A 25,265-nucleotide genomic window follows, 5' to 3' on the forward strand; every position below is an offset into this window, starting at 1 on the left:
GAGCTGGTATCGGATTGGTTGGTATGAGCAACTGGACTATTTTACTCTTGTAGTAGTTTTGATAACTTTACACCCCCATTTTTGTAAAGTGGTATATTCCTCTATGCAGGGGTGAACCATGGGTTTCTGCCACCTGAGGCGGACGTCAGAAAGCCGCCCCTCCCCACGGAGGAGGGGCGGGGCCGAGCAGAAGGGGGCGGGGCCGAGCGGAGCGAGCGTCTTTAGCAGGCAGAGAGCAGGCAGGGAGAGGACCTGCTCTCTGCCTGAGTGTGAGGGGCGGCCGCTGGACCAGCGCTGCTCCAGCAGGCTCCCTAAGCCAGTCCAGGACAGCTTGTCCTGGACTGGCTTATGTCAGCAAAAATGCCGCCCTCCCCGGGGCCCTGGCATAGCGCCGCCTGAAGCGGTCGCTTCAGGTCGCCTCATGGGAGGTGCGCCGCTGCCTCTATGATCCTCTGGTTTCAGACGTCCAGATTATGGACTCATTTTGGATTTTGTGTTGCGAAAGAGACACCTGAACCCATCAATGGTTCTACAAGACCCCACAGGGTTCTGAAGGAGTAGTGTTTAGTAAAAGAATAAGAAGTATTTGGTCACTAAAATGAAGCCATACTATAGGGGTCTGTGCACACAGCATTCACATCTTCCATTGTAGGAATAGGCATACACCGCCCAAAGGGTACCATTAAAAAAAACATTTACCATGCGGCATACAATGGTGGCCCTCTATATAGGAAAATGCATTCTGCTGTGCTTTCCTACACAGCTGAAAAAAAAAATATGCCCATGAATCCCAACTCAAGCTTCTTCAGTATATGGAGTCCTATGTATATAATGTGGGTGATATACGGTACATTAAAGTGTACCTTCAATTATAAAATGACTTCTCATAAGTGAATAGTACAGGTGAATATAAGAAACTTTAAAATATATCTTATTAAAGAAATCTGTTTCCTTCTCCACTTATTAGGTTCCTTTAGATCTTCACTCAGACTGTTGGTTTACATAACAGTCTCTGCATTGAACTCACACAAGAAGTCTATGGAGAGGGGGAGGCTGTTAATTGTTTTACTGCCTTATTCTTTACACTGGTAGACTGTGATCTTGATACACAGCAGTGTTAGAAGAGCTAGCTGATGCAAAGAATAGCAGAGCGCAGCAGCTGCAGTTATCTGTATGTCTTTTCCAGCAGCCTCTTCCTCCCCAATTCATAGGCCAATAGGTAAGAAATATGAGCTTGATACAAGGATAAAGAAACAGATTTCTTAAATAAGATATATTACAAAGTTTCTTATATTCACCCGTACGATCCATTTATGAAAAGAGGTTTTAGAATTTGAGGTTCACGTTAAATACAGAGCTCAAACACAGTGTGAATAAAGCCATATTGTCCTAAAACGACCTAAACGCAACTCAAAATTATAGAATACATTAAGACGACTTACACAGGCCAGAAGAACGGGGCGGCTTTAACCCCTTGTTTATCAGCTGTAATCCAAATCTGAAAAGGAAATGCAAGAAACCATGACTCCTTGATAACGATCAGCACAATGTAAAAACATAAGATGATATGTGGCACTACAGGCAAGTCTTAAGGATAGTCCGTGCCAAGATAGTATGCTGCTTATTACTTACTGGCTGCCCGCCCCACCATCTGTGATTAAATTTCTCTCGTGAGCGAAGGCTGAAGTTGGCATCAAACACTGGATCGTACATGGAATTGCCAACAATCCCATGAGACTCTGGATAAAGCCCCTAAAAAAAAAATAAATAAAATAAAATGATAAAGATTAGATGCAATGAAAAAACTATACATTGCAGAATAAATAACAGAAAAACAACAATAAAAAACTGAAATTATACCATTATTACTGCTATTATTTTTTCTCAGAAACCTCTGTAAAAGTTTCTGCCACTAGGTGTCTCTCTTCTAGCTAATTTACAGGTCACTCCTTTGTTACTAGGGAAGTCTGTCCAGAGATATATTAGATAAGCAAGACGGAATCACAGTGAGTGGAAGGAGGAGGGTCTTGTCTATTCACACAGTGCATGGGGAGGGGCTGATTCTCCTCAAAGCCTGCAAACTGTTGCTCTGTTCAAAAGACTGAGGATTCCTCAAATCTCACAGCTTACAATGTAATGCTAGGTTTACACTAGAGTTTGATTCTCTGTTCTAGACTCCGTCCCGCATTCCGCTTCAAATTGGCAGAGAGAAAAGTCCAGCAAAGAGGTCTTTTATCTCTGCCATTTTTGATAGAAACCTGGTGGCTATGGGCTATGGGGGTCCACGGATAGGGTTTCCATCTTTCAGGTCCCCGAATGCTAGTGTGAACCTAACGTAAGAAATATCTTCTCTATATCTACTATATTTACTTGTATGTATTTCTGACTGCTTGTGTGGTTATAGATGATATTATTCACAGACAGCAGCAATTTTCCTGACTGTTCATAGATTACTGTCTGTGCAGTGCCTGCATGTGTTTGCAGTCCAGTGTTCCTAGATCTCATATATTATGGTCACTTGTGCTTTCCTCAGCTATTTGTTTCTTGCTATTGCACAGTTACTCCTGGCAGAATAGCAAAACAAGATCAGCAATAGATGGGGGAGGGGTCAGTCTGATCCTTACTGTACACACCCCAAGCCTTAGAGACTAATGCAAAATGTGCTGCAGCCATAATGTGATTAGTAGCAGGGTTATTACCATTATAACCAGTCCTTTACTTATCAACAACATAAGTAATAAAGTATAATCATCAGAAATTACCGTCGCCAGTGTATACAGGTTCGGAAAAGTTTTTGTGGGGTAAACAGGTCTCATGTAAGGCGAGTGTGTTCCACATGTTCCTAATTAAAGACAGAATAATTCTGAAAATTATAATACATAGTAATGAATAATGCAGTAAGTACAGTAAGGAAAACAGGACCCTCTGTAAGGCTTCGTTCACACGACGTTTTACATTTGCAATTTTTTTTCTTTTTTAAAGGACACTGTCCTAAAAAAAAAAACAAAAAAAACTCAAACTGTCGGGTTTTGTTACATCATTCTTTATGTAAGCAGATAGTCATCCGTTTGTGTCCATTTTCTTTCAGGACCTGCTGAATGGACGTAATAAACTTGATGTGAACAGCCCCCTAGAGTCAGTCCTTAAACAAAACTGATGATGTCACTTGACAAAATTCCTAAGACAGGTTGGATCAGAAAACAATGTGGATGTATGAAAATAATAAATTCATCGAACTTACTTAGCTTGTATATATTTGGCAGAACTTTGATTCCTTCCTTCATATACGAAGCACGAAATCCATCAACTGAGAAGATGATCAAAGGAGGGCGGACAAATCTAAGAAGTATGAAAGGATTGGTTGAGATCAGTACACCATGGCCCAGATATGCTTTTTAAGTCTTCATTGTAAAATAATGGGATTTTGTCTCCTTTGGGGGAGGGATACACATAATCTTTACATGACTGCTTGCTCTGGGGTTTCCATGGCAGCATCAGCAGATGAACTCTGCACTCATTTCCTGTCATGTGACCTCCACTCTAGCAAAGTGCTCTGGTGGAGATCATGTGACGGAATGTCAATGCAGAGCTAGTGTGTTGAAGCTACCATGGCAACCCCAGAGCAAGCAATAATATAAGCAATATTAACATCCCCATGACCGTACCCCGAATATTGTCAGCGGCGGTGTTCCTCATAGCCCAGCAATGACGCTGAGCTGGTAACGCCTGCCCTTCTGACAATGGAGGGATATCAGTGTCAGAACTAACAGCACCAATATCTCCTGCAACCGGGCACGTAGAGTCAAAACTGATGGCGTGCTGAAGTCAGTGCACGGCCAACTTTCTAGCAGTATATAATACCGCCAATCTGAGAGGACATAAAATGTCCTCTTTAAAAGGTAAAACAAAAATGTAAAAAAAAAAAAATAATAATTAAAATTAAATAATGCTATTTACCCTGCTGGACATTCTGAATGTTTAATTTCTTCACAATCATCGTCCACCCAACGAGTCCCACCTAAAAAAACAAAACAAAAACAAAACTAAGCATCTATGGGCTAACATAGAGTCTGTATGGAACAGCAGTCTATGTACTGATATATAGTGCCTTTATATAGCACTGTATTACCCAAGTATCCTCCCCTAAAAGTAGAAGTTGAGATCAAATCTACAGTAGATTGTATGTGTATGTATGTGTCCTGTGTCCCCTGTTCCAAGTTCAAGACAATAACTTCTCAACCACAGACAGAAAAATTAGCAGCAGAGACTGTAAAACAAAGGTATGGAAATACTAAAATTTTCTCACCTTTACACGTCGTCTGATAGTCTGTGCAGCAGTCGCCTTTGGCCAGGCAATCTTCAGAGCAATAACATGCGCTATCATCATTTCGGGTCTCACCACACCTATCCTTACAGCTCCAGCCGCGTCCTAAGATAAAGAAAGATGAATTTAGTACAAACTATCCATAAATATGTTACATATTAGTAGAAGAATATAACTACTATAATACCACCTCCTACGTACAAGAATATAACTACTATAATACTACTCCTATGTACAAGAATATAACTACTATAATACAACTCCTATGTACAAGAATATAACTACTATAATACTGCTCCTATGTACAAGAATATAACTACTATAATACTACTCCTATGTACAAGAATATAACTACTATAATACTGCTCCTATGTACAAGAATATAACTACTATAATACTACTCCTATGTACAAGAATATAACTACTATAATACTACTCCTATGTACAGGAATATAACTACTATAATACTGCTCCTATGTACAAGAATATAACTACTATAATACTACTCCTATGTACAAGAATATAACTACTATAATACTACTCCTATGTACAAGAATATAACTACTATAATACTACTCCTATGTACAAGAATATAAGTACTATAATACTGCCCCCTATGTACAAGAATATAACTACTATAATACTGTCCCTATGTATAAGAATATAACCACTATAATACCACTCCTATGTACAAGAATATAACTACTATAATACTACTGCTATGTACAAGAATATAACTACTATAATACTACTCCTATGTACAATAATAAAAGTACTATAATACTGCCCCTATGTATAAGAATATATCTACTATAATACTACTCCTATGTACAATAATAAAAGTACTATAATACTGCCCCTATGTATAAGAATATATCTACTATAAATACTGCTCCTATGTACAAGAATATAACTACAATAATACTACGCCTATGTACATGAATATAACAACTATAATACTGACCCTATGTACAAGAATATAACTACTATAATACTACTGCTATGTACAAGAATATAACTACTATAATACTACTCCTATGTACAATAATATAAGTACTATAATACTGTCCCTATGTATAAGAATATATCTACTATAATACTACTCCTATGTACAAGAATATAACTACTATAATACTGCCCCTATGTACAAGAATATAACTACAATAATACTACGCCTATGTACATGAATATAACCACTATAATACCACTCCTATGTACAAGAATATAACTACTATAATACTACTCCTATGTACAATAATATAAGTACTATAATACTGCCCCTATGTATAAGAATATATCTACTATAATACTACTCCTATGTACAAGAATATCACTACTATAATACTGCCCCTATGTATAAGAAAATATCTACTATAATACTAATCCTATGTACAAGAATATAACTACTATAATACTGCCCCTATGTACAAGAATATAACTACAATAATACTACGCCTATATACATGAATATAACAACTATAATACTGACCCTATGTACAAGAATATAACAACTATAATACTAATCCTATGTACAAGAATATAACTACTATAATACTTCCCCCTATGTACAAGAATATAACTACTATAATACTGCTCCTATGTACAAGAATATAACTACAATAATACTACGCCTATATACATGAATATAACAACTATAATACTGACCCTATGTACAAGAATATAACTACTATAATACTAATCCTATGTACAAGAATATAACTACTATAATACTTCCCCCTATGTACAAGAATATAACTACTATAATACTGCTCCTATGTACAAGAATATAACTACTATAATACTACGCCTATGTACATGAATATAAATACTATAATACTGCTCCTATGTACAAGAATATAGCTACTGTAATACAACCTCCTATGTACAAGAATATAACTACTATAATACTGCTCCTATGTACAAGAATATAACTACTATAATACTGCTCCTATGTACAAGAATATAACTACTATAATACTACGCCTATGTACATGAATATAAATACTATAATACTGCTCATATGTACAAGAATATAACTACTATAATACTGCCCCTATGTATAAGAATATAACTACTATAATATTGCTCCTATGTACAAGAATTTAACTACTATAATACTGCTCCTATGTACAAGAATATAACTACTATAATACTGCCTCCTATGTACAAGAATATAACTACTATAATACTACCTCTTATGTAAAAGAATATAACTACTATAATACTGCTCCTATGTACAAGAACATAACTACTATAATACTACCTCTTATGTACAAGAATATAACTACTATAATACTGCTCCTATGTACAAGAATATAACTACTATAATACTACTCCTATGTACAAGAATATAACTACTATAATACTACTCCTATGTACATGAATATAACTACTATAATACTGCTCCTATGTACAAGAATATAACTACTATAATCCTGCCCCTATGTACAAGAATATAACTACTATAATACTGCTCCTATGTACAAGAATATAACTACTATAATACTACTCCTATATACAAGAATATAACTACTATAATACTGCTCCTATGTACAAGAATATAACTACTATAATACTGCTCCTATGTATAAGAATATAACTACTATAATACTGCTCCTATGTACAAGAATATAACTACTATAATACTGCTCCTATGTATAAGAATATAATTACTATAATACTACCTCTTATGTATAAGAATATAACTACTATAATACTGCTCCTATGTACAAGAATATAACTACTATAATACTACCTCTTATGTATAAGAATATAACTACTATAATACTACTCCTATGTACAAGAATATAACTACTATAATACTACTCCTATGTACAAGAATATAACTACTATAATACTACCTCTTATGTATAAGAATATAACTACTATAATACTACTCCTATGTACATGAATATAACTACTATAATACTGCTCCTATGTACAAGAATATAACTACTATAATCCTGCCACTATGTACAAGAATATAACTACTATAATACTGCCCCTATGTACAAGAATATACTGTTACTACTAGAGGCTGAATTTCTATTGAACACTGAGTTTTAGTTTGACCTCTACTCATTTTCCCCCCACAATTTCCCCACCTTCACCTATGGTTAGACTAGAGGATCTTCTCAGTAATACACGGAGGGAGAACATAGGTAAAATGTTTGTGTCATGGGCCGATGTTCTGCCTATTCAGCTATGGCTCATAAACAAGTACACACTCCGACAACTTGTCTCCACGCTATAGCGGAGAGTATGTCGTGCGCTCTGGGCAGCGGCACGTTATCAATACCGGATTGTGCTGCAGCAGGCCTGACTACAGTAAGCATAAGTGGCTAATCCACAAGTAAGTTTAGCAAGGTCTATCCTAACAGATCTCCTTATGTCCTATTAGCCCTTTACACATGCTCAAACAAAATGAATACTGTTTGATTTAGGAACATGTTCGCACCGAGCCCCGTCTGCCTGTTAAAACGTCATAAAAAGTGACATTCATTGAGACCAACGTGTATTTATTAAGTGGTTTCTTTAATTAGAGAGAGTGGTGAACCCGACCAGATTAAATACAACCACCTCCCACATTCTGCATCGCAAAACCACACTTATGCCTGGCTTACGTTAACCTCTTCTCCCCCATAATCCTTTCCTTCAGGTTATTTTGAGAACAACAAGAATTGTGGGGCCTCCATTTCCCCAATTCAAACCTCGACACATCTCTTCACCCCACCAGGGATCATCATAGTACAAGCTTGGCTTTTCTGTTGAAGCTGATGGTTTAGCAGCAGCTCTACCCCAATGCAAATTTCACAAATGAGAATTGTGGCTTGGGTTATCATTAGCAAGAACATTTAGTGTGTAGGGTCAAAACTGGATTTCATCGGACCAAATCACTGCAATGGAAGATCTGCATTAAGGGCGATGTACGGGATTTGGAAACACCTGGGGCGAGGGGGAGGGGATCCTGGTGATCACCTGTCCTGAGGCTTACGTGAGCACCAAGACCAAGTAGTGGCCTCAGTCAGACATAACCGCTCATGGTCTAAGGAAAGGACACGGGAAGTCACAGGTAACCTTTTCTGATGCTGATAAGGCCACTGATTGGCCTCAGGGTCACGTGTGCCCGGAATCTCCACCATAAGACCACGGAGCAGCAGAACTGGACCACGGTGGGAGACACCAGAGAACCAGGGGCAAGCAAGGATGTTTTATTTTTGGTTTTTCACCTTCCTCGGTCTCACACAAAAAATTGCAGGAACCGTCCATCACTGACAGCCCAACTCTCCAGAGAGAAGGCGGGACGGTTTATTACCATTCCCTTCCTTACTGATCAATGTATACCGGTATAAAGGCCGCCATGATGTTGTTGCGTGAGCTGCTGGGTCCAGATCAGTTACAGGACTGTTTTCCCTCTTGTTATTCTTAACCATTTTCCTTCATATTAAATAGAAAAATGACAAAAATAAAGTCCTAAGTATGACTGAAAAAAATAAAATAAAATTTGAATAACCTGAATGCAAAAAAAAAAAAAAAAAGTGTCTGGTCATGAACCAAGGAAAATGGCCCAGACATGAAGTGGTTAAATAAGTTGCGGCACTCGGGTCAGGACTGTGGCTTCTTCTTTGTTTACCCGGCTCTGTGCACCTGCGGGTCAATAACAAGGTTCACTTTGTCTTGGTGCATTGTGTGACTGTAACTTCAGGCACCTCTTTTGTTCTTCCCATAGATATTGTTATCTCCAGTGCCCTCTTAAAGGGGTTTTCTGGACCAAAAATATTGAAGCCTATCCTTAGGATGGGTCATGTACAGTGTTGGCCAAACGTATTGGCACCCCTGAAATTCTGTCAGATAATACTCAGTTCTTCCAGAAAATGATTACAAGCACAAACTCTTTGGTAATATCTTCATTTATTTTGCTTGCAATGAAAAAACACAAAAGAGAATGAAAAAAAGTCAAATCATTGATCATTTTACACAAAACTCCAAAAATGGTCCGGACAGAAGTATTGGCGCCCTCAGCCTAATACTTGGTAGCACAACCTTTAGACACAATAAGGGTGAATTCACACTGAGTAAACGCTAGCTTATTCTGAACGTAAAACACGTTCAGAATAAGCGGCGTCTAAAGCAGCTCCATTCATTTCTATGGGAGCGGGGATACGAGCGCTCCCCATAGAAATGAATGGGCTGCTTCTTTCACTCCGAGCAGTCCCATTGAAGTGAATGGGGAGTGCCGGCGTATACGGCAAGCTCTGCTCATGCCGGAGCGTACACGCCGGCACTCCCCATTCACTTCAATGGGACTGCACGGAGTGAAAGAAGCAGCCCATTCATTTCTATGGGGAGCGCTCGTATCCCCGCTCCCATAGAAATGAATGGAGCTGCTTTAGACGCCGCTTATTCTGAACGTGTTTTACGTTCAGAATAAGCTAGCGTTTACTCAGTGTGAATGCACCCTAACTGCGCACAACCGCTTCCGCTAACCAGCAATGAGTTTCTTACAAGGCTCTGCTGGAATCTTAGACCATTCTTCTTTGGCAAACTGCTCCAGGTCCCCCCTGAGATGTGAAGGGGGCCTTCTCCAAACTGCCACCAAGAGATCTCTCCCCCTCCCCCACAGGTGTTCTATGGGATTCAGGGCTGGACTCATTGCTGCCACTTTACAAGTCTCCAGGGCTTTCTCTCACCACCATTTTCTAGTGCTGACCTGAAGTGTGTTTTGGGTCCTTGTCCTGCTGGAAGAGCCCTGACCTCTGAGGGAGACCCCGCTTTCTCACACTGGGCCCTACATGATGCTGCACAATGTGTTGGTCGTCTTCAGACTTCATAATGCCATGCACACGGTCAAGCAGTCCAGTGCCAGAGGCAGCAAAGCAACCCCAAACCATCAGGGAACCTCCGCCATGTCTGACTGTAGGGGGCGTCTTTTCTTTGAAGGCCTCTTTTTTTCCCTGTAAACTCTATGTTGAGGCCTTTTCCTACTTTTGTCTCATCTGACCAGAGAACATTCTTCCAGAACGTTTTTGGCTTTCTCAGGTAAGTTTTGGCAAACTCCAGCCTGGCTTTTTTCTGTCTCTGGGTAAGAAGTGGGGTCTTCCTGGGTCTCCTACCATACAGTCCCTTCTCATTCAGACGCTGACGCTGGATAGTACGGGGTGACACTGTTGTACCCTCGGACTGCAGGGCAGCTTGAACTTGTTTGGATGTTAGTCAAGGTTCTTTATCCACCATCCGCACAATCTTGCGTTGAAATCTCTTGTCAATTTTTCTTTTCCGTCCACATCTAGGGAGGTTAGCCACAGTGCCATGGGCTTTAAACTTCTTGATGACCCTGCACACGGTAGACACAGGAACATTCCGGTCTTTGGAGATGGACTTGTAGCCTTGAGATTGCTCATGCTTCCTCACAATTTTGCTTTTCAAGTCCTCAGACAGTTCTTTGGTCTTCTTTCTTTTCTCCATGCTCAATGTGGTATACACAAGGACACAGGACAGAGGTTGAGTCAACTTTAATCCATTTCAACTGGCTGCAAGTGTGATTTAGTTATTGCCACCACCTGTTAGGTGCCTCAGGTAAGTAACAGGTGCTGTTAATTACACAAAATAGAGAAGCATCACATGATTTTTCAAACAGTGCCAATACTTTTGTCCACCCCCTTTCTTATGTTTGGTGTGGAGTTATATCCAATTTGGCTTTTTGACAAGTCTTTTTGTGGTTTTCCATTGAAGACAAATTGAATGAAGATAATAATACCAACGAATTTGTGATTGCAATAATTTTCTGGAAGACAACGAGTATTATCTGACAAAATTGCAGGGGTGCCAATATTTGCAAAAATGCGGAGAGAAAAGTGCGGCTTGCAGGACTTTTCTCTTCACAGTTTCCATTTGGAGAGGGGAACAGAATGGCCCAAATGCAGATGTGAACTGAGCCTCACTTAGTAGATATTTTGGGGCTGGTTTTTAATGTCCCTTATTATGGGGGTCTGTCACTAAGACTCAGCACCACATAGAATAGTTAGGGTCACTTGAGTGTTTCCCCCAGGGAATATTGGCTCCGATTCCGAGATCAAACATTTTTGTCAATAGGTAAAGGAGGTCTGTGGAGCAACAAGAGAGTGACCGCTTACCTCCTTAGAGCAATGCCCGGGTATGTCCAAAGACGTCATTTATATATTGACAAAAACAGAGATATCTCAGCAATGGAGGCAGCGATTCACAAGATGAAAGTACCGTATGATTCAAGTGACCCTAACCTATGTATCTGCAGGGCAGGGTGATATGCTGGCTTTGGTGATCATACATTAGGTTTTATTTGCAGTCCTATGTAAAACCACATATAACATCTGCATACCTCCAAACTGTCCCCGATTCAGCAAGACAGTCCTGGAACAGAAGAAGGTATGTCCTAGCTTCAGCTCATCTGTGCCCGGAGGCTCCTTCACCATTCAGCCCCCATCTCTGGTCAGGGAGTAGTAGATGTGATATCATGAGGTCACTCACATCGCACCTACAACTCCCTGAACCTTCCGGGAGCAGCGTTATCAGACAGAACAGTCAGGAAGTGAGGGGAGTATAAGGGCTCATTCACACGGGGCAAGAGGGGGCGGATTTTGGCACTGAATACTCCTCAAAATCCACCCCCTCACAATGGAGGTCTCTGTAGACCGCTAGCGTTCTTTTTTCCGCTAGCAGTTTGTTCCCGCTAGCGGAAAAAAGAAGCGAGCTGCCCTTTCGTCAGGCGGATTCCATGGCTGATTCAGCCGCGGTGTCCAACTCGTGGCAGCACCCTCCAGACTAGGCCCATTCATTTGGGCCTACTCCGGAGTGGGAAGCCGAGACAGGCGCATTTTGGTCCTATTCTGACGCGGCTTCCCGCATAAAAATCGGAACCAAAATACGCAGTCCCGTGTCCCGTGTGAAGGGGGCCTTAGTGTTTTTTATGTTTGTTTGGTAACAGGAGGGAGACATAATATTGTGGAAGCAACTGCAAGAGGTCTAAGCTATTGGGGCAGAAGGACATTGAATCGGGGGAACCTGCAGGGGAACATTAAACTGTGGGTGCACCAGGAGAGGTACTTTATGTTGTGGGGGCAATTGGAGGGGACATTTTAATGGGGGGAATATCATGTTAGGGTGTCTATTGGGGCTTTATACTGTGTGGGGGTGTAGCGCCCAACATAAGATGACATTTGTAGTGACCCACTCTGTGGGGCGCTACAGGGGCACAAAGAGAAATGGATGGAGTCAAGGTTGTCAAGTCCATTACTCGAAAGTTGGGTAGGTGTGTATCTGTAGGAGACTGACAGAATCATTGACCCCACTGAACGTCCATGACTGCCATCTTGAATACTGTACCTGTCTTTAGGCAGAGCTGGTCAAAGTCCTGGCAGCAGCTATTGTAACTCTTACAGAGGTTGTCGCAACGGCAGGCAGGGGGATCGGCCTCTTGAAGCTCAAAACATCGGTCCTTACAGGAACCTGAAGTGCTGTCCCAGGGAGGGTCATTGAGAACTGTAAAAGATAAGAGCAAGGGGGAAAGCTGTAAAAACGGCAGATATACGTATACAGGGCCTAGAGCAGAGTCACAGCCAGCTGCGGACAATCTGCCAGTTATTAGGGTATGTTCACACTAAGGTTTTTGCAGGCTGAAAAAAAATCTGCTTCAGGAATTCGGAAAGGTTTTTTTTCTTTTTTAACATGATGTGGTTTTTGTTGCGATGATTTGCAAACACTTGTTCAGTGAACAGCTATTCCTAATGAACTACAGTACTCACACGCATGGCTCAGCCAAGTGTGCATGTGTTTCCAGTGGGTAGAGAGGAGTAAGCTGCTGTCGGTGGTATATAAAAGGATCAGGCACTCAACATGCCCAATCCTTCCATTCCCAAACATCCTCTGTTGAGTGGCACACCCCTATACACATTAGTTGGTCCTGTCCCATCAGATATAGCCGACCATTATCCAAGGTAAGTATGGGCCATACAATATATCAACTTCCTCCATGTTATGGTAGATCTCCGGAGTCCATATAGCAGTGGAAAGTTACTATTATTTATATAGAGTGCAACAATATGGGGATGCAACGCGTTAATGGTTGCTATGCAGGGGCCTAACTATAGGGGGCGGAGAGAGAAATCCCCCAACGAGACCTGGAGCCTCAAGGACCTCAAAACCCTCTCTAGAACATTAGAAGACATCAGTATTATAGGAAGTACATGGTGGGGGCCAATTACATACCGTGAAACCTCTCCAAAAGACAAGACCACCTCTATGAGAAGACCTTACCCAGACCACGTTTTCAGTGACCGATACTATCTTCTTTGAGAAGTCCACCACTCCGAGATGACCCAAAATTGTGTTGAAGGTAGGGTGGTCTTCTAGCGAGGTTTCTCTGCATTTTGCATTGGGGCCCAGGAAGAGCTTCAAGGTTCGCCCCTGTTGTTATGGCTTTAAGATGTTGAATACAGGGCCACCCTAGTACCCCATTTTCTACTTGGCTTCAGGTGTTGAGGGACAGTCAGCTCGAAGTTCATAGAACATTCCTATTCTTGCCGTTTTCACTTGCTCAACTTTAAACTTCTTAAAGGAATTTAATCACTTGATTCATCCTGAATCTCAAGGAATCCCATACCAGAGGGAATGACCTACGTCAAATCAGGAAAAAAACTGGACCTGGATTTTTCAGGAAGTCGGGGCACCTGACGTCGACTGACCATTAGGTTTCCAAATAGTAATAGGAAGACAGAATGGTCCGAACTTCAAAGGGAACGCATCGCCACAAAATGACCCTTTTTTTTTTTTTTTTTAAATCAAATTTTATGTTAAACATATTTTTATATAATTTTTGGAGAGATCCTGTAGTTCTGACTCTGGCCACTAAGCCAAATAATAGTGAGACTTTCTGTTTTCTATAGGAGATTTCTTTGTAGCATTCACCTCACTTACAACATACCAATGATCTCAGCTATTGTGTATATGTAGATCCTCCACTCAATAGGCGATTGTCTAAATGACCTCTGCAGTGGTCACAGAGCATGCCCAGAAAACTTTCCTATAGCAGTCAATAAGATCTGTTCCAGACCATTGCATCTGTGGCCCATGGTCTATCTCCAGGAGACGGGAAGTAAACTATTTTAGGCTTTGTGGCAAGAGTTGGAATTGCAAGATTTAAGATTTTTTAAAAAAAAAAAAAAAAAAGATCAAGATCATGGAAAATTAAAAATAATATACCGTAATTAAAAATTTTTGTATAAAAATGAGATTTCAACAAAAGGTCATTTAAGGATACAACAAATTCCATCTTGTAGGTGATAAAATAAAAGTCACTAAGTTAGCAGAACTTTTTAAATTAAAAAAAAATTTGCTTAAAAAACAAAAATAATTGCCCAAAATTGTGACATGAAGCCACAACCCAGTCTCTCATCCATCTCACAAGACTTCATTGACTTCTCTCTCAGGGGTTCCATAAAGGAGTCCGTCTAATCCGATAGAACTGGTCGCAAAGGTTCCGAACCTCAGATGTTCATAGGCCATGGAGAGATCAACTCAATCCTTTACATTGCATTACATTGGGATGACAGGAAGAGACAGACGGATTGGAGGAAGCCTACATCCACAGAAGATCTGGGCTTCATTCTCCAAGATGGCGGCGTGAATAACCTCCCTGCCCAGTTCTGCCAAAAACTGTCTGCAAGTACGGAGAAGGACTGATGGAAGGCAAAGGGCAAAGGTCACACCGAATATTGATGGGATTTACATTTCTCTTTTCTTCATTATTGTAATTGACAAAAACAAACAAACATCAAATAACCCTTCTATTTCTGAAAGCATTCTTACCTGCTTACTGCAGTATTTTTTCCACACGTCTAAAATTTTTGCACAGTACTTTATCTGGTTATACAAGTTTGGCTCAAGTTGGAAGATACCCATACTGAGTTTCAGTTCTGGCTCTAGAGATGAGCGAACACTATTCAAAAGAGCCGTTTCGAATAACACGCTCCCATAGAAATGAATGGACGTACCCGGCACGCGGGGGGTTAAGCGGCCGGCCAAGTCTGCGTGGCGGTTGCTTCCATTCATTTCTATGGGAGCGTGCTATTCGAAACGGCTCTTTTGAATAGTGTTCGCTCATCTCTATCTGGCTCAAAAACGGCTTTGTAAAGGCCTATAGGGGTGGTGCCATTATGAAAACGTAGGAGGTCCAACAGTCCCCCTATAGCCTCCTTGTAAATGGAGCACCATAGGGGAACTTAAACATTTGGGCCCCCAGGTACCGGACACTTATTTCTGTGGATAGGGGAGAAGTGTTCATGATGACAGACTTTATGAGACAACCCTTATAATCCAAAATACAAGAATTTCAACTTTTTCCAAAAATATTTTTTTAATTATTAAAACAGACACGAGTTCAGGCATCTGATACCCCTAAGGGTGCATGCACACTGAGTAACGCCGGGCGTGTATGAGAGCCGTACACGCCAGCATTACAGCAGACTGCCGAACACTTCCCATTCACTTCAATGGGAGCGCTCGTAACAGCGGCGTTTACGAGCGCTCCCATTGAAGTGAATGGGAAGTGTTCGGCAGCCCTGCTGTAACGCCGGCGTGTACGGCTCTCATACACGCCCGGCGTTACGTAGTGTGCATGCACCCTAAGATAACATTAAATATCTTATCCAACTTTATAGCCTAGATACCCATCACTGGGGATACCTTGGATTCCCTGACCAAGGCAAAGTAGCTTTTTGGTGACCCCATTTTATCCAGCACACATGGCTCCCGACTGGCCAACCACCCACGTCTTATCAGACATTTTAATAACTTGAAGACACCCTATTAAAGGGGGTTTTCTAGGACTTCCATATCAATGACCTAGCCTGGGGATAGCTTATCAGTGTGTGATTGATGCGGGTCCAACACAGGGACCCCTACAGATCAGATTATTGAAAAGGCTGCAATTAGAGATGAGCGAGTACTATTCGAAACGGCCGTTTCAAATAGCACGCACTCATAGGAATGAATGGAAGTGGCCGGCACGCAGACTTTGCCGGCGGCTGGCCGCTTAATCCCCTGCATGCTGGCTGCGTCCATTCATTCCTATGGGTGCGTGCTATTCAAAATGGGAGTTTCAAATAGTAGCTGCAGTGTTTCAGTGAGTGCCGTGACCTCTACACTGAATACCAAGCATAGCGTCATATATTGCATAGGGGCTGTGTCCAGTATTGTTGTCAGTCCCATTCAATTGAATAGGCCTGAACTACTTCTGTACCATGTTACTGAAGTACATGACATCATCGGCACAGGTAAGAGGTCACAGCACTTGGGTGGAAGGGGATGTCTTCAAACAGCTGAGCTGGGGGTTTATCCTAAGGATAGGTTGGCATTATGCAAGTCCTGGAAAACCCCTTTAACTCAGACACAAGGTAGGTGGACAGAGCAGAATTTTGGACAGAACTACTGTGCATAACTAGCATGTGGGAGGAGCGCTCGTATGATCGGGGAGGCCAGACAGAAGGTGGATTTGCCCACCTAGTAAAACACTTCAGGGTTACATAAATGACCCTTACACCCTTCACTTTACTTGTTTCTAAAGACCAATAATCATGGGAGAGGTGTAAGACACTACAGAGGGCACAGCAAATGCAACTTTTTAAGTCCCAAATAAAAATTAAATTTTCAGGTTATTACTAAGTGCAAAATTTAAGTGGAAAATCGTATTAACCCATTAGTGCACGCCTCCTCCTATGTCCACTGTTATAACCATTTTACCATGTGATACATTACATAAGAAGTTTTGCACTGTCATCTATTTACAGCCGTACTTATCTTGTGCTGATGCAGAGATTCTGCTGCATATTAGGCTCCAGAGCTGCATTCACAAATCTGCTGATCATTAATGACTTAGTGTTCCCTACATCGCATTACTGTACTGGGACTGACGTAAGGAAACGATGAAACCATAGCAAGATCTCTGAATCAGTAAGAAGATGCTACCAGATTTCAGCTCTGAAGCCTACATGGATTAAAATCACAGTATTGAGTAATCTGTGGGTCTCCTTGGCTTATGGGCCAGATGGAAGCTGCAATCCCAATACTGATGCCAGTGCTTATGGGCCCCCTAAGGCTCCGGGACCCCGGAGAGTCTACACCCTCTCACGTTACGCCCCTGAGAAGTTGTATTTGCATCTGATCCAAATGATCCTTCTGTCAATTTAGGCAAAGCCAGCTCCATAAGAACAATATACTTCAAAGAAAGGAAGAGATGAAAAGAAATGGCGGCAGGAGAGTAGAGCAGGAAAACCTTTACCAGTGGCTGAGCTTGCAGGTGGCTAATGGGGGCCAGAAGAGGTTGCCAACACGCCATTGTGTCTAAGACTAGGGAAGTAAATCAAAACTTTGCCTAAGTAAAAAAGTCTTACCACATTTTCCAAACCCCCTTCCACCCACCTCTGCTATGCATTCAACAGATTGGCGGATTTCGGAGGGCTTAGTTCTATCAAATGAGCCTTGGTGGTAAGGGTCTTCGAAGTAATGGTAAGCAATGGGGTAGGGTGGTCCTCGGTAAGGTGGTAGAGGGTGGATGGTGACCATGTTGGTCTTTATAGTCACAGATAATGGGTCTGGAGGGGGATTCAGGACCACCATAGTCACTCCTAAGCCCCAGGTATGGAAGTGTTTAATGGAGTAGTGACCATGAGTGTCCTTCAAGGTCTACAGGAAGGAGGTAGCTATGTTGCACTCAACTATTTCCATCAGTCCCATAGACTTTGAATAGCTGCTCCCCTAAAATGCCTTCAAAATTGGAGGACTCCTGACCCCTGTTCTAGTAACTGGGAGGTCATAATGGTCTTGTGGATCGGTGATGTACATTTTTTTGGTGGCTAGACCCTTTGATTTCACACAAGTAGATTGGTGACCTAGAATTTGGCAAAACTGCGAATGCTATACACCGTATCCACTTAGGCCCCACTCAAATGACCAAAGTCCTGTGGGGAAAATAGACCCTATCAATGAAATGGACAAGAGCATGTTGCAAAAACGAGAATAGGCCCTATGTGATATTTTGCGGCTCGGTCCTATAACCCCCCACCTTCTCCCCATATAAATTCCTATTAAGTATGGCTGGGTGAGGTAGATTTGGTGAATGGGAGAAGTAGACGTCCTACCTTTGTATTTCACATTCCCTTCAAAACCACTTTGGGCTTTAGTTAAAAAAATGCCACCAAAAAAACTGCAACGTTGGGCCTCAGCCTCATAATAGTTTGTACCCCAGAGCGGTAATTCACATGGTCTCGTCACATGAAAGAGACTCATTGTGCTACGATTGTCTGTTGCATCTGAATTTGACTTGTAGAAATCTTTTCCTAAAAAAAAAACCCCAATTGGACAGATTTTCATGGAACAAATATAGAATTTTTCAGTTTCTTGCTCTGCCCTCTGATGACCATAGAACTGGAAATCCTGTGGCCTTGGTAAGTGCAGATATAAGCCATTTTACCACAAAGGGATGAAACCCAGAAGTCACACCGTAGCACAAAGAAGACATTTCGAAACTTCACACACTAGCGCAAAAAGTTTCCAAAAATTTCTCCAAAACTGAAATGTAGCAGAGCTCCTGATCAGTCCTGGGTCGGTTTTCTGGCACGGGCTCTCCCTCCACCCGGGGCCGTCATTGTCAGTAATGTTTATGACTGGAATAGGAAACCTCAAAACCGACAAGGTATGGAACATTTGCTTAACCTCCAACTATTAAACAAGCCGGGTGTCTGCTCCCGACAATTATCTAATTTATAGAGGACATGAAAGATTCTGAGCAAATAACCAGCGCCACCATTAAAGGCGCACTCGACAAAAACAGGTTTCACAGCGTTTTACAACCCCCGCTTTTCAGCCCTGTTCGTTTCGATGCCCCTGGGAGCAGCCGTTGCTCTAACATGGCAGAAATGGAGTAATGACATGTAATAACAACCCTGGGCTGGAAAAAGAACAGACGGGCTGGACGCACAATACGGCTCTCTTCCTTTTCCAGAAAAAGGAAAAAAAAATATATAAAAAATAAAATAAAAATCACCTTTCGTGAGCCCACCCATAAATACAAGGAGAGAATTGCTTAAATAGAGCTTACAGGAGGAGACAAACAGATTATAGGGGACAAAAGTCATAGACTGACATGGACTCAAACCTCCCAACTGGAGGACTGAAAGAGGAACAGAGCATATTTACCTATGGTAATACCCCCCTCTAGCTCCATCACCTTCAGCTCCAGACCATTCCCTCGTCTCTTTGTGCCCCACACAGTATAACGCCCCTATAGTTGCCCTGACATGGTATGGCCCTTGCATTATAATGTCCCTTCAAGTTGAGCCCACATTATAATGTCCCCCTCCAGTTGCCCCAACATTATAATGTCCCCCTCCAGTTGCCTCCATATTATAATGTACCCTTCCTGCTGCACCCACATTATAATGTCCCCCTCCAGTTGCCTCCATATTATAATGTCCCCTTCCTGCTGCACCCACATTATAATGTCCCCCTCCAGTTGCCTCCATATTATAATGTCCCCTCCAATTGCCTCCATATTATAATGTCCCCCTCCAGTTGCCTCCACATTATAATGTCCCCCTCCAGTTGCCCCAACATTATAATCTCCCCTCCAATTGCCTCCATATTATAATGTCCCCTCCAGTTGCTCCAACATTATAATGTCCCCCTCCAGTTGCCTCCATATTATAATGTCCCCGTCCAGTTGCCTCCATATTATAATGTCCCCCTCCAGTTGCCCCCACATTATAATGTCCCCCTCCAGTTGCCTCCACATTATAATGTCCCCCTCCAGTTGCCCCCACATTATAATGTCCCCTCCAATTGCCTCCATATTATAATGTCCCCGTCCAGTTGCCTCCATATTATAATGTCCCCCTCCAGTTGCCCCCACATTATAATGTCCCCCTTCAGTTGCCTCCATATTATAATGTCCCCCTCCAGTTGCCCCCACATTATAATGTCCCCCTCCAGTTGCCTCCACATTATAATGTCCCCCTCCAGTTGCCTCCACATTATAATGTCCCCCTCCAGTTGCCTCCACATTATAATGTCCCCTCCAATTGCCCCCACATTATAATGTCCCCTCCAATTGCCTCCATATTATAATGTCCCCGTCCAGTTGCCTCCATATTATAATGTCCCCCTCCAGTTGCCCCCACATTATAATGTCCCCCTCCAGTTGCCCCCACATTATAATGTCCCCCTCCAGTTGCCTCCACATTATAATGTCCCCCTCCAGTTGCCTCCACATTATAATGTCCCCCTCCAGTTGCCTCCACATTATAATGTCCCCCTCCAGTTGCCCCCACATTATAATGTCCCCCTCCAGTTGCCTCCACATTATGTCCCCCTCCAGTTGCCCCAACATTATAATGTCCCCTCCAATTGCCTCCATATTATAATGTCCCCTCCAGTTGCCTCCATATTATAATGTCCCCGTCCAGTTGCCTCCATATTATAATGTCCCCTCCAGTTGCCTCCATATTATAATGTCCCCTCCAGTTGCCTCCATATTATAATGTCCCCTCCAGTTGCCCCACAGTATACAGCACCCCTACATTTGGGGAACATATTCACTAAAACAGACATTCCCAGAGAGAGGGCAGGTCCGGGTTGTTTCCCCTCATTTAAAGGAATTGCCAATGATAAGAAAAATACATGGCTGCCTTCTTTCACAAGCAGTGCCTGTCCGTCTGCTGCAATAACCGTACACAACCCACAATAGACACATATCCAGACACTATCCTAATGGACCATGAGGGAGGGTCCGAGACCTGGAAACCCCTCAAATCAGCTCACAGGACACATGATGACAGTTCAATCAAATGGCAACTCAGCAATTCAGTCCCCTTCTACACCCAGACCCCGCACAGATCATCTATTCTAGTAGCCTCTGAGTGCCAGTGGGTGGCGCTGCAGGTTATTAGAACCGCCACTATGCAGAGGACGAGGCTGCTGAATGGCTCCTATTCCTTGTATAGATGTGGTGTTGCATGTGCACAGCCCATACACCTAGAGGCTGCTAGAATAGACGATCTGTGCAGGATACGGCTGTCAGACCCCCATACATATATTATATATATGGGGCCAGACAACCCCTTTAAGAAGTCGCTCACCTGAAAAACTGAGGACTCTTAAAACATCTTGATTGTCAGGAGACCGGGGTGTCAGATCACTGCCCATTAATCAATAGCTCACCAATATTTAATATTCGGTCATCAATATTATAGGGCAGAAAACCCCTTTAAGCAGCCCATACTCAGAGAAGAAAAGTTAGGCTTTATACAGACAACAGTGATGTTTTTGACAGCCATTTTGCATCTGTTCCATTTCTCCAAGTTTGACAGCCGGGCGTCATCCCTTTTGCATCAGTTTTGAATTTCATTGGTCTTTCTTTTTCGGCTTTACCCACCGATCCCTTTTTAATGGATGTAAAACGGACATCAATCTTGTTTTAAAACAGATTCACTGATTTCTATTGGGTCCGAGTGTCCATCAAAACTGGCAAAGATAGAGCACGTCAGGTTTTTTTTTGACGGACTTGAAAAACGGACATGTGAATAGACACATTAAAATCAATGAGTTCTTAAACAGATGAGTGACGGACGGACGATACATTGTCTACCAATAAGTATTCGGACACCCACGCAAATGGAGACCTCTGCGGTCGTGATGTACGTGCGCCTTCCACCGTTAAATAGGAAACAGCATTGGCATTAGTCTGATTTCAAGAAAAGGGGAATTGTGGGGTACCCCAGAAATGGTCAACTCTTAAAGGGCCTCTATCAGCAAAATAGAGCCCCACATATGCGTGAATAGCCTTTAAAAAGGCTATTCAGGCACCGTAAAAGTTATATTAAACTACCCCCCCGTTTTAAAATAATACCCTAAAACAGAATGTGATAAACTTACCGAACGTGCACGGTGGGCGGGCATTCAGGGTGCACCGTCTTCTTCATCCACGCCTCCTCTTCCTGCGATGTCCTCGGGTCTCGTCCTCCTCCGGCGCTCGCGAACTGACATTGCTTTAAAAAAAATGGCCTGGGCGCATGCGCAGTAGCATGCGGCTTCTACTACGGCTACTGCGCATGCACCCAGGCCATTTTTTTTTCATCAATGTCAATTCGCGAGCGCCGGAGCAAAGACGGGACCTGAGGACATCGGAGGAAGTGGAGGCGTGGATGAAGAAGACGGCGCACCCTGAATGCCCGCCCAGCGTGCACGTTCGGTAAGTTTATCACATTCTGTTTTAGGGTTTTATTTTAAAATGGGGGGGTGGGGGGGGTAGTTTAATATAACTTTTATGGTGCCTGAATAGCCTTCACGAATATGTGGGGCTCTATCAGCATGATTTTGCTGATAGAGCCCCTTTAAGAGTAACAGCAACGAACTGAATTACCCAAAATCAACAGTGGCCTATGTGATTACAAAGTGGAAGGTGAACGGTGATTGTCGGAATGTGCCCCGAGTCGGCAGACCCCCGAAACAGAGATACAGACAGACGAGCGCTGGCCAGAGAAACCGCACCCAACCGATGGCTCACATACACCAGGAGTGTCACCAGGCATCCGGGAGTATTGTGTCGCTCTATACCATCCGTAAGGAAGCGTCTGCTGGGGGCTACCAACTATTGGATAGGAATAAATGGTTTTCTATTCTACCGCAGGGGTCCGAATACTTATTGGTAGACAGTGTAGTTATTATGTGAATAAGGGTGCATGCAGACTACGTAACGCCGGGCGTGTATGAGAGCCGTACACGCCGGCATTACGGCAGACTGCCGAACACTTCCCATTCACTTCAATGGGAGCGCTCGTAACAGCGGCGTTTACGAGCGCTCCCATTGAAGTGAATGGGAAGTGTTCGGCAGCCCTGCTGTAACGCCGGCGTGTACGGCTCTCATACACGCCCGGCGTTACGTAGTGTGAATGCACCCTAAGCCCTTACAGGCCGTTACATTTCAACTGCCCAATCCTTAAAGGGATTCTACCATTAAAACTTTTTTTTTTGTGTATAAGACGTCGGAATAGCCTTTAGAAAGGCTATTCGTCTCTTACCTTTAGACGTGGTCTCTGCCGCACCGTTCCTCAGAAATAACTCATTTGCATACCGGTAAAAAAGGTATCTTGCAGCGAAGAGGGCGTCCCCACCGCTGCCAGAGAAGTGTCTCCAAGCGCTGCCTCCTTCTTCGTCCACCGCATCATGTTCAATGTCTTCTTCCGGCGCAGGCTCGTAACCTAGCAGAGCAGAGCAGACTGCGCAGGCCACGGAAAAATGGCTGCTAACAATACTGTGCAAGTGGCCATTTTCCCCTGGCCTGTGCGCCTGCTCTGCTCTGCTAGGTTACGAGCTTGCGCCGGAAGACATTGAAGATGACGCGGCGGACGAAGAAGGAGGCGGCGCTTGGAGACACTTCTCTGGCAGCGGTGGGGACGCCTCCATCACTGTTTGAGCGCTGGGCCCGCCCCCATTGCTGCAGGAGAACTCATTTGCATACCGGTAAAAAACGATATTTCTACGGATTGGCGCGGCGGAGACCATATCTAAAGGTAAGAGACAAATAGCCTTTCTAAAGGCTATTCCGACGTCTTATCCACACACACACACACAAAAAAAAGTTTTAATGGTAGAATCCCTTTAAGCGGCAGCCGGACATGACTGACAGCAATTTTCTCCCCTCTCCTTTCCAATACACAGCTCAGCCGAGCATACGTGGGTATATGGACAATGGGCAAAACAGCGGTCTTGTTCTACCAACAGTTCTCTCATGTGTACGGCTGACTTTAGTAAACCCAAATAATGCCGCCTTAACAGCAAAATAATACCAAGACAGTGCCATAAGGTACCTCAGTAATAACATTATGGTTACATAACAAGCCAAGCAACCCATTATATCAAGAATACCGATAGAGAGGAGAACAGGGACCAGTACATGCTGGTGGAGGCTTACAGGCAATTGCCCCTTTTGCCCCCTTCCTTATTCCAGCCCTGTGCCTCCCCCCAGAATTGTATGTGCTAACTGTGCTTAATGCAGAACAGCAGAGAGAACTTTGATGCTGTGCAGACTCCGGGACACGTAGAGTAAGGAAAGTCAAACAGAATCCTGGCAGCAAAGTGTGGGTTACTGCTGATGTCAACAGTTCAGCCTTTCACAAGCATCGCGGCTTATCCCATTTTATTTATCCTCACAGTATTACGGTATAATACACACTTCAATAGTCATCTAAAAGAACACCAAACCCAAGTCTCTCCCATACAATATGCAGTGTAATTACTGCTCCCTGTTATCGGCCAGGCGACTAGTGTTTCACGTATAATCGGTTCTGTAGACTCTGCACTGGTAAGATCCGAATCCATGACCTCGGTGCTGTGATGCAGCAGAACTAGCAAGAACCTATACTCAGGATTCTACAAAAACAACACTTAAAGGGGGATTCCAGCCTAAAGCATTTGATCACTTGAGAATGCTACGTCATTGGGGGGTCTAACTAAAGGCACCCCCATGATAACCAGCGCCTAGCTGTGGGCATCCATGCCATAGACCAGTGGATAGAAGGTAAATGCTTCAGTCTCGGAGAACTCTTTACATGGGTTGTCTAGCATTAGGAAAACAGGGGTCCATGGTCGGGTCCAGTATTGCAGATACTGGTGCTGGTTTTTGGAAGATAGGAGTCATGTTTTTTCTATTTCTGTCCAATTCATGGACATGATAGAACTGGGTCAGGCCAACAATAAGATGTTCCTGTGGTGAGATAAGTTTCTAATAGGATAACTGGACATTGATACAATAAGGCCCATGAGGTCCTGATGTAGAACTCCATTCTGGTGCACGGGTGTGAGACCGATTTACTGAAAGGCTGGACCCCATTATACTTTCGGCTGAGATTTTCCA

General features: G+C 42.9%; 1 protein-coding gene across 9 annotated transcripts in view; it reads right to left on the reverse strand.

Moving 5' to 3' along the window:
- Positions 1-25,265, reverse strand: part of ENPP2 (ectonucleotide pyrophosphatase/phosphodiesterase 2) — a 93,571-nt gene that overhangs the window by 33,619 nt on the left and 34,687 nt on the right. For all 9 annotated transcript variants that reach the window (XM_075270232.1, XM_075270239.1, XM_075270238.1 and 6 more), the window contains exons 3-9: positions 12,686-12,841; positions 4,307-4,429; positions 3,958-4,018; positions 3,242-3,339; positions 2,763-2,842; positions 1,633-1,752; positions 1,443-1,498 (exon numbers count right to left, since the gene is read on the reverse strand). In XM_075270232.1, the coding sequence (XP_075126333.1) occupies positions 1,443-1,498; positions 1,633-1,752; positions 2,763-2,842; positions 3,242-3,339; positions 3,958-4,018; positions 4,307-4,429; positions 12,686-12,841 (694 nt within the window). The remainder of the gene's footprint in view (positions 1-1,442; positions 1,499-1,632; positions 1,753-2,762; positions 2,843-3,241; positions 3,340-3,957; positions 4,019-4,306; positions 4,430-12,685; positions 12,842-25,265) is intronic.

Source organism: Leptodactylus fuscus, chromosome 4, assembly GCF_031893055.1.
Source record: "Leptodactylus fuscus isolate aLepFus1 chromosome 4, aLepFus1.hap2, whole genome shotgun sequence".
Lineage (NCBI taxonomy): Eukaryota > Metazoa > Chordata > Amphibia > Anura > Leptodactylidae > Leptodactylus > Leptodactylus fuscus.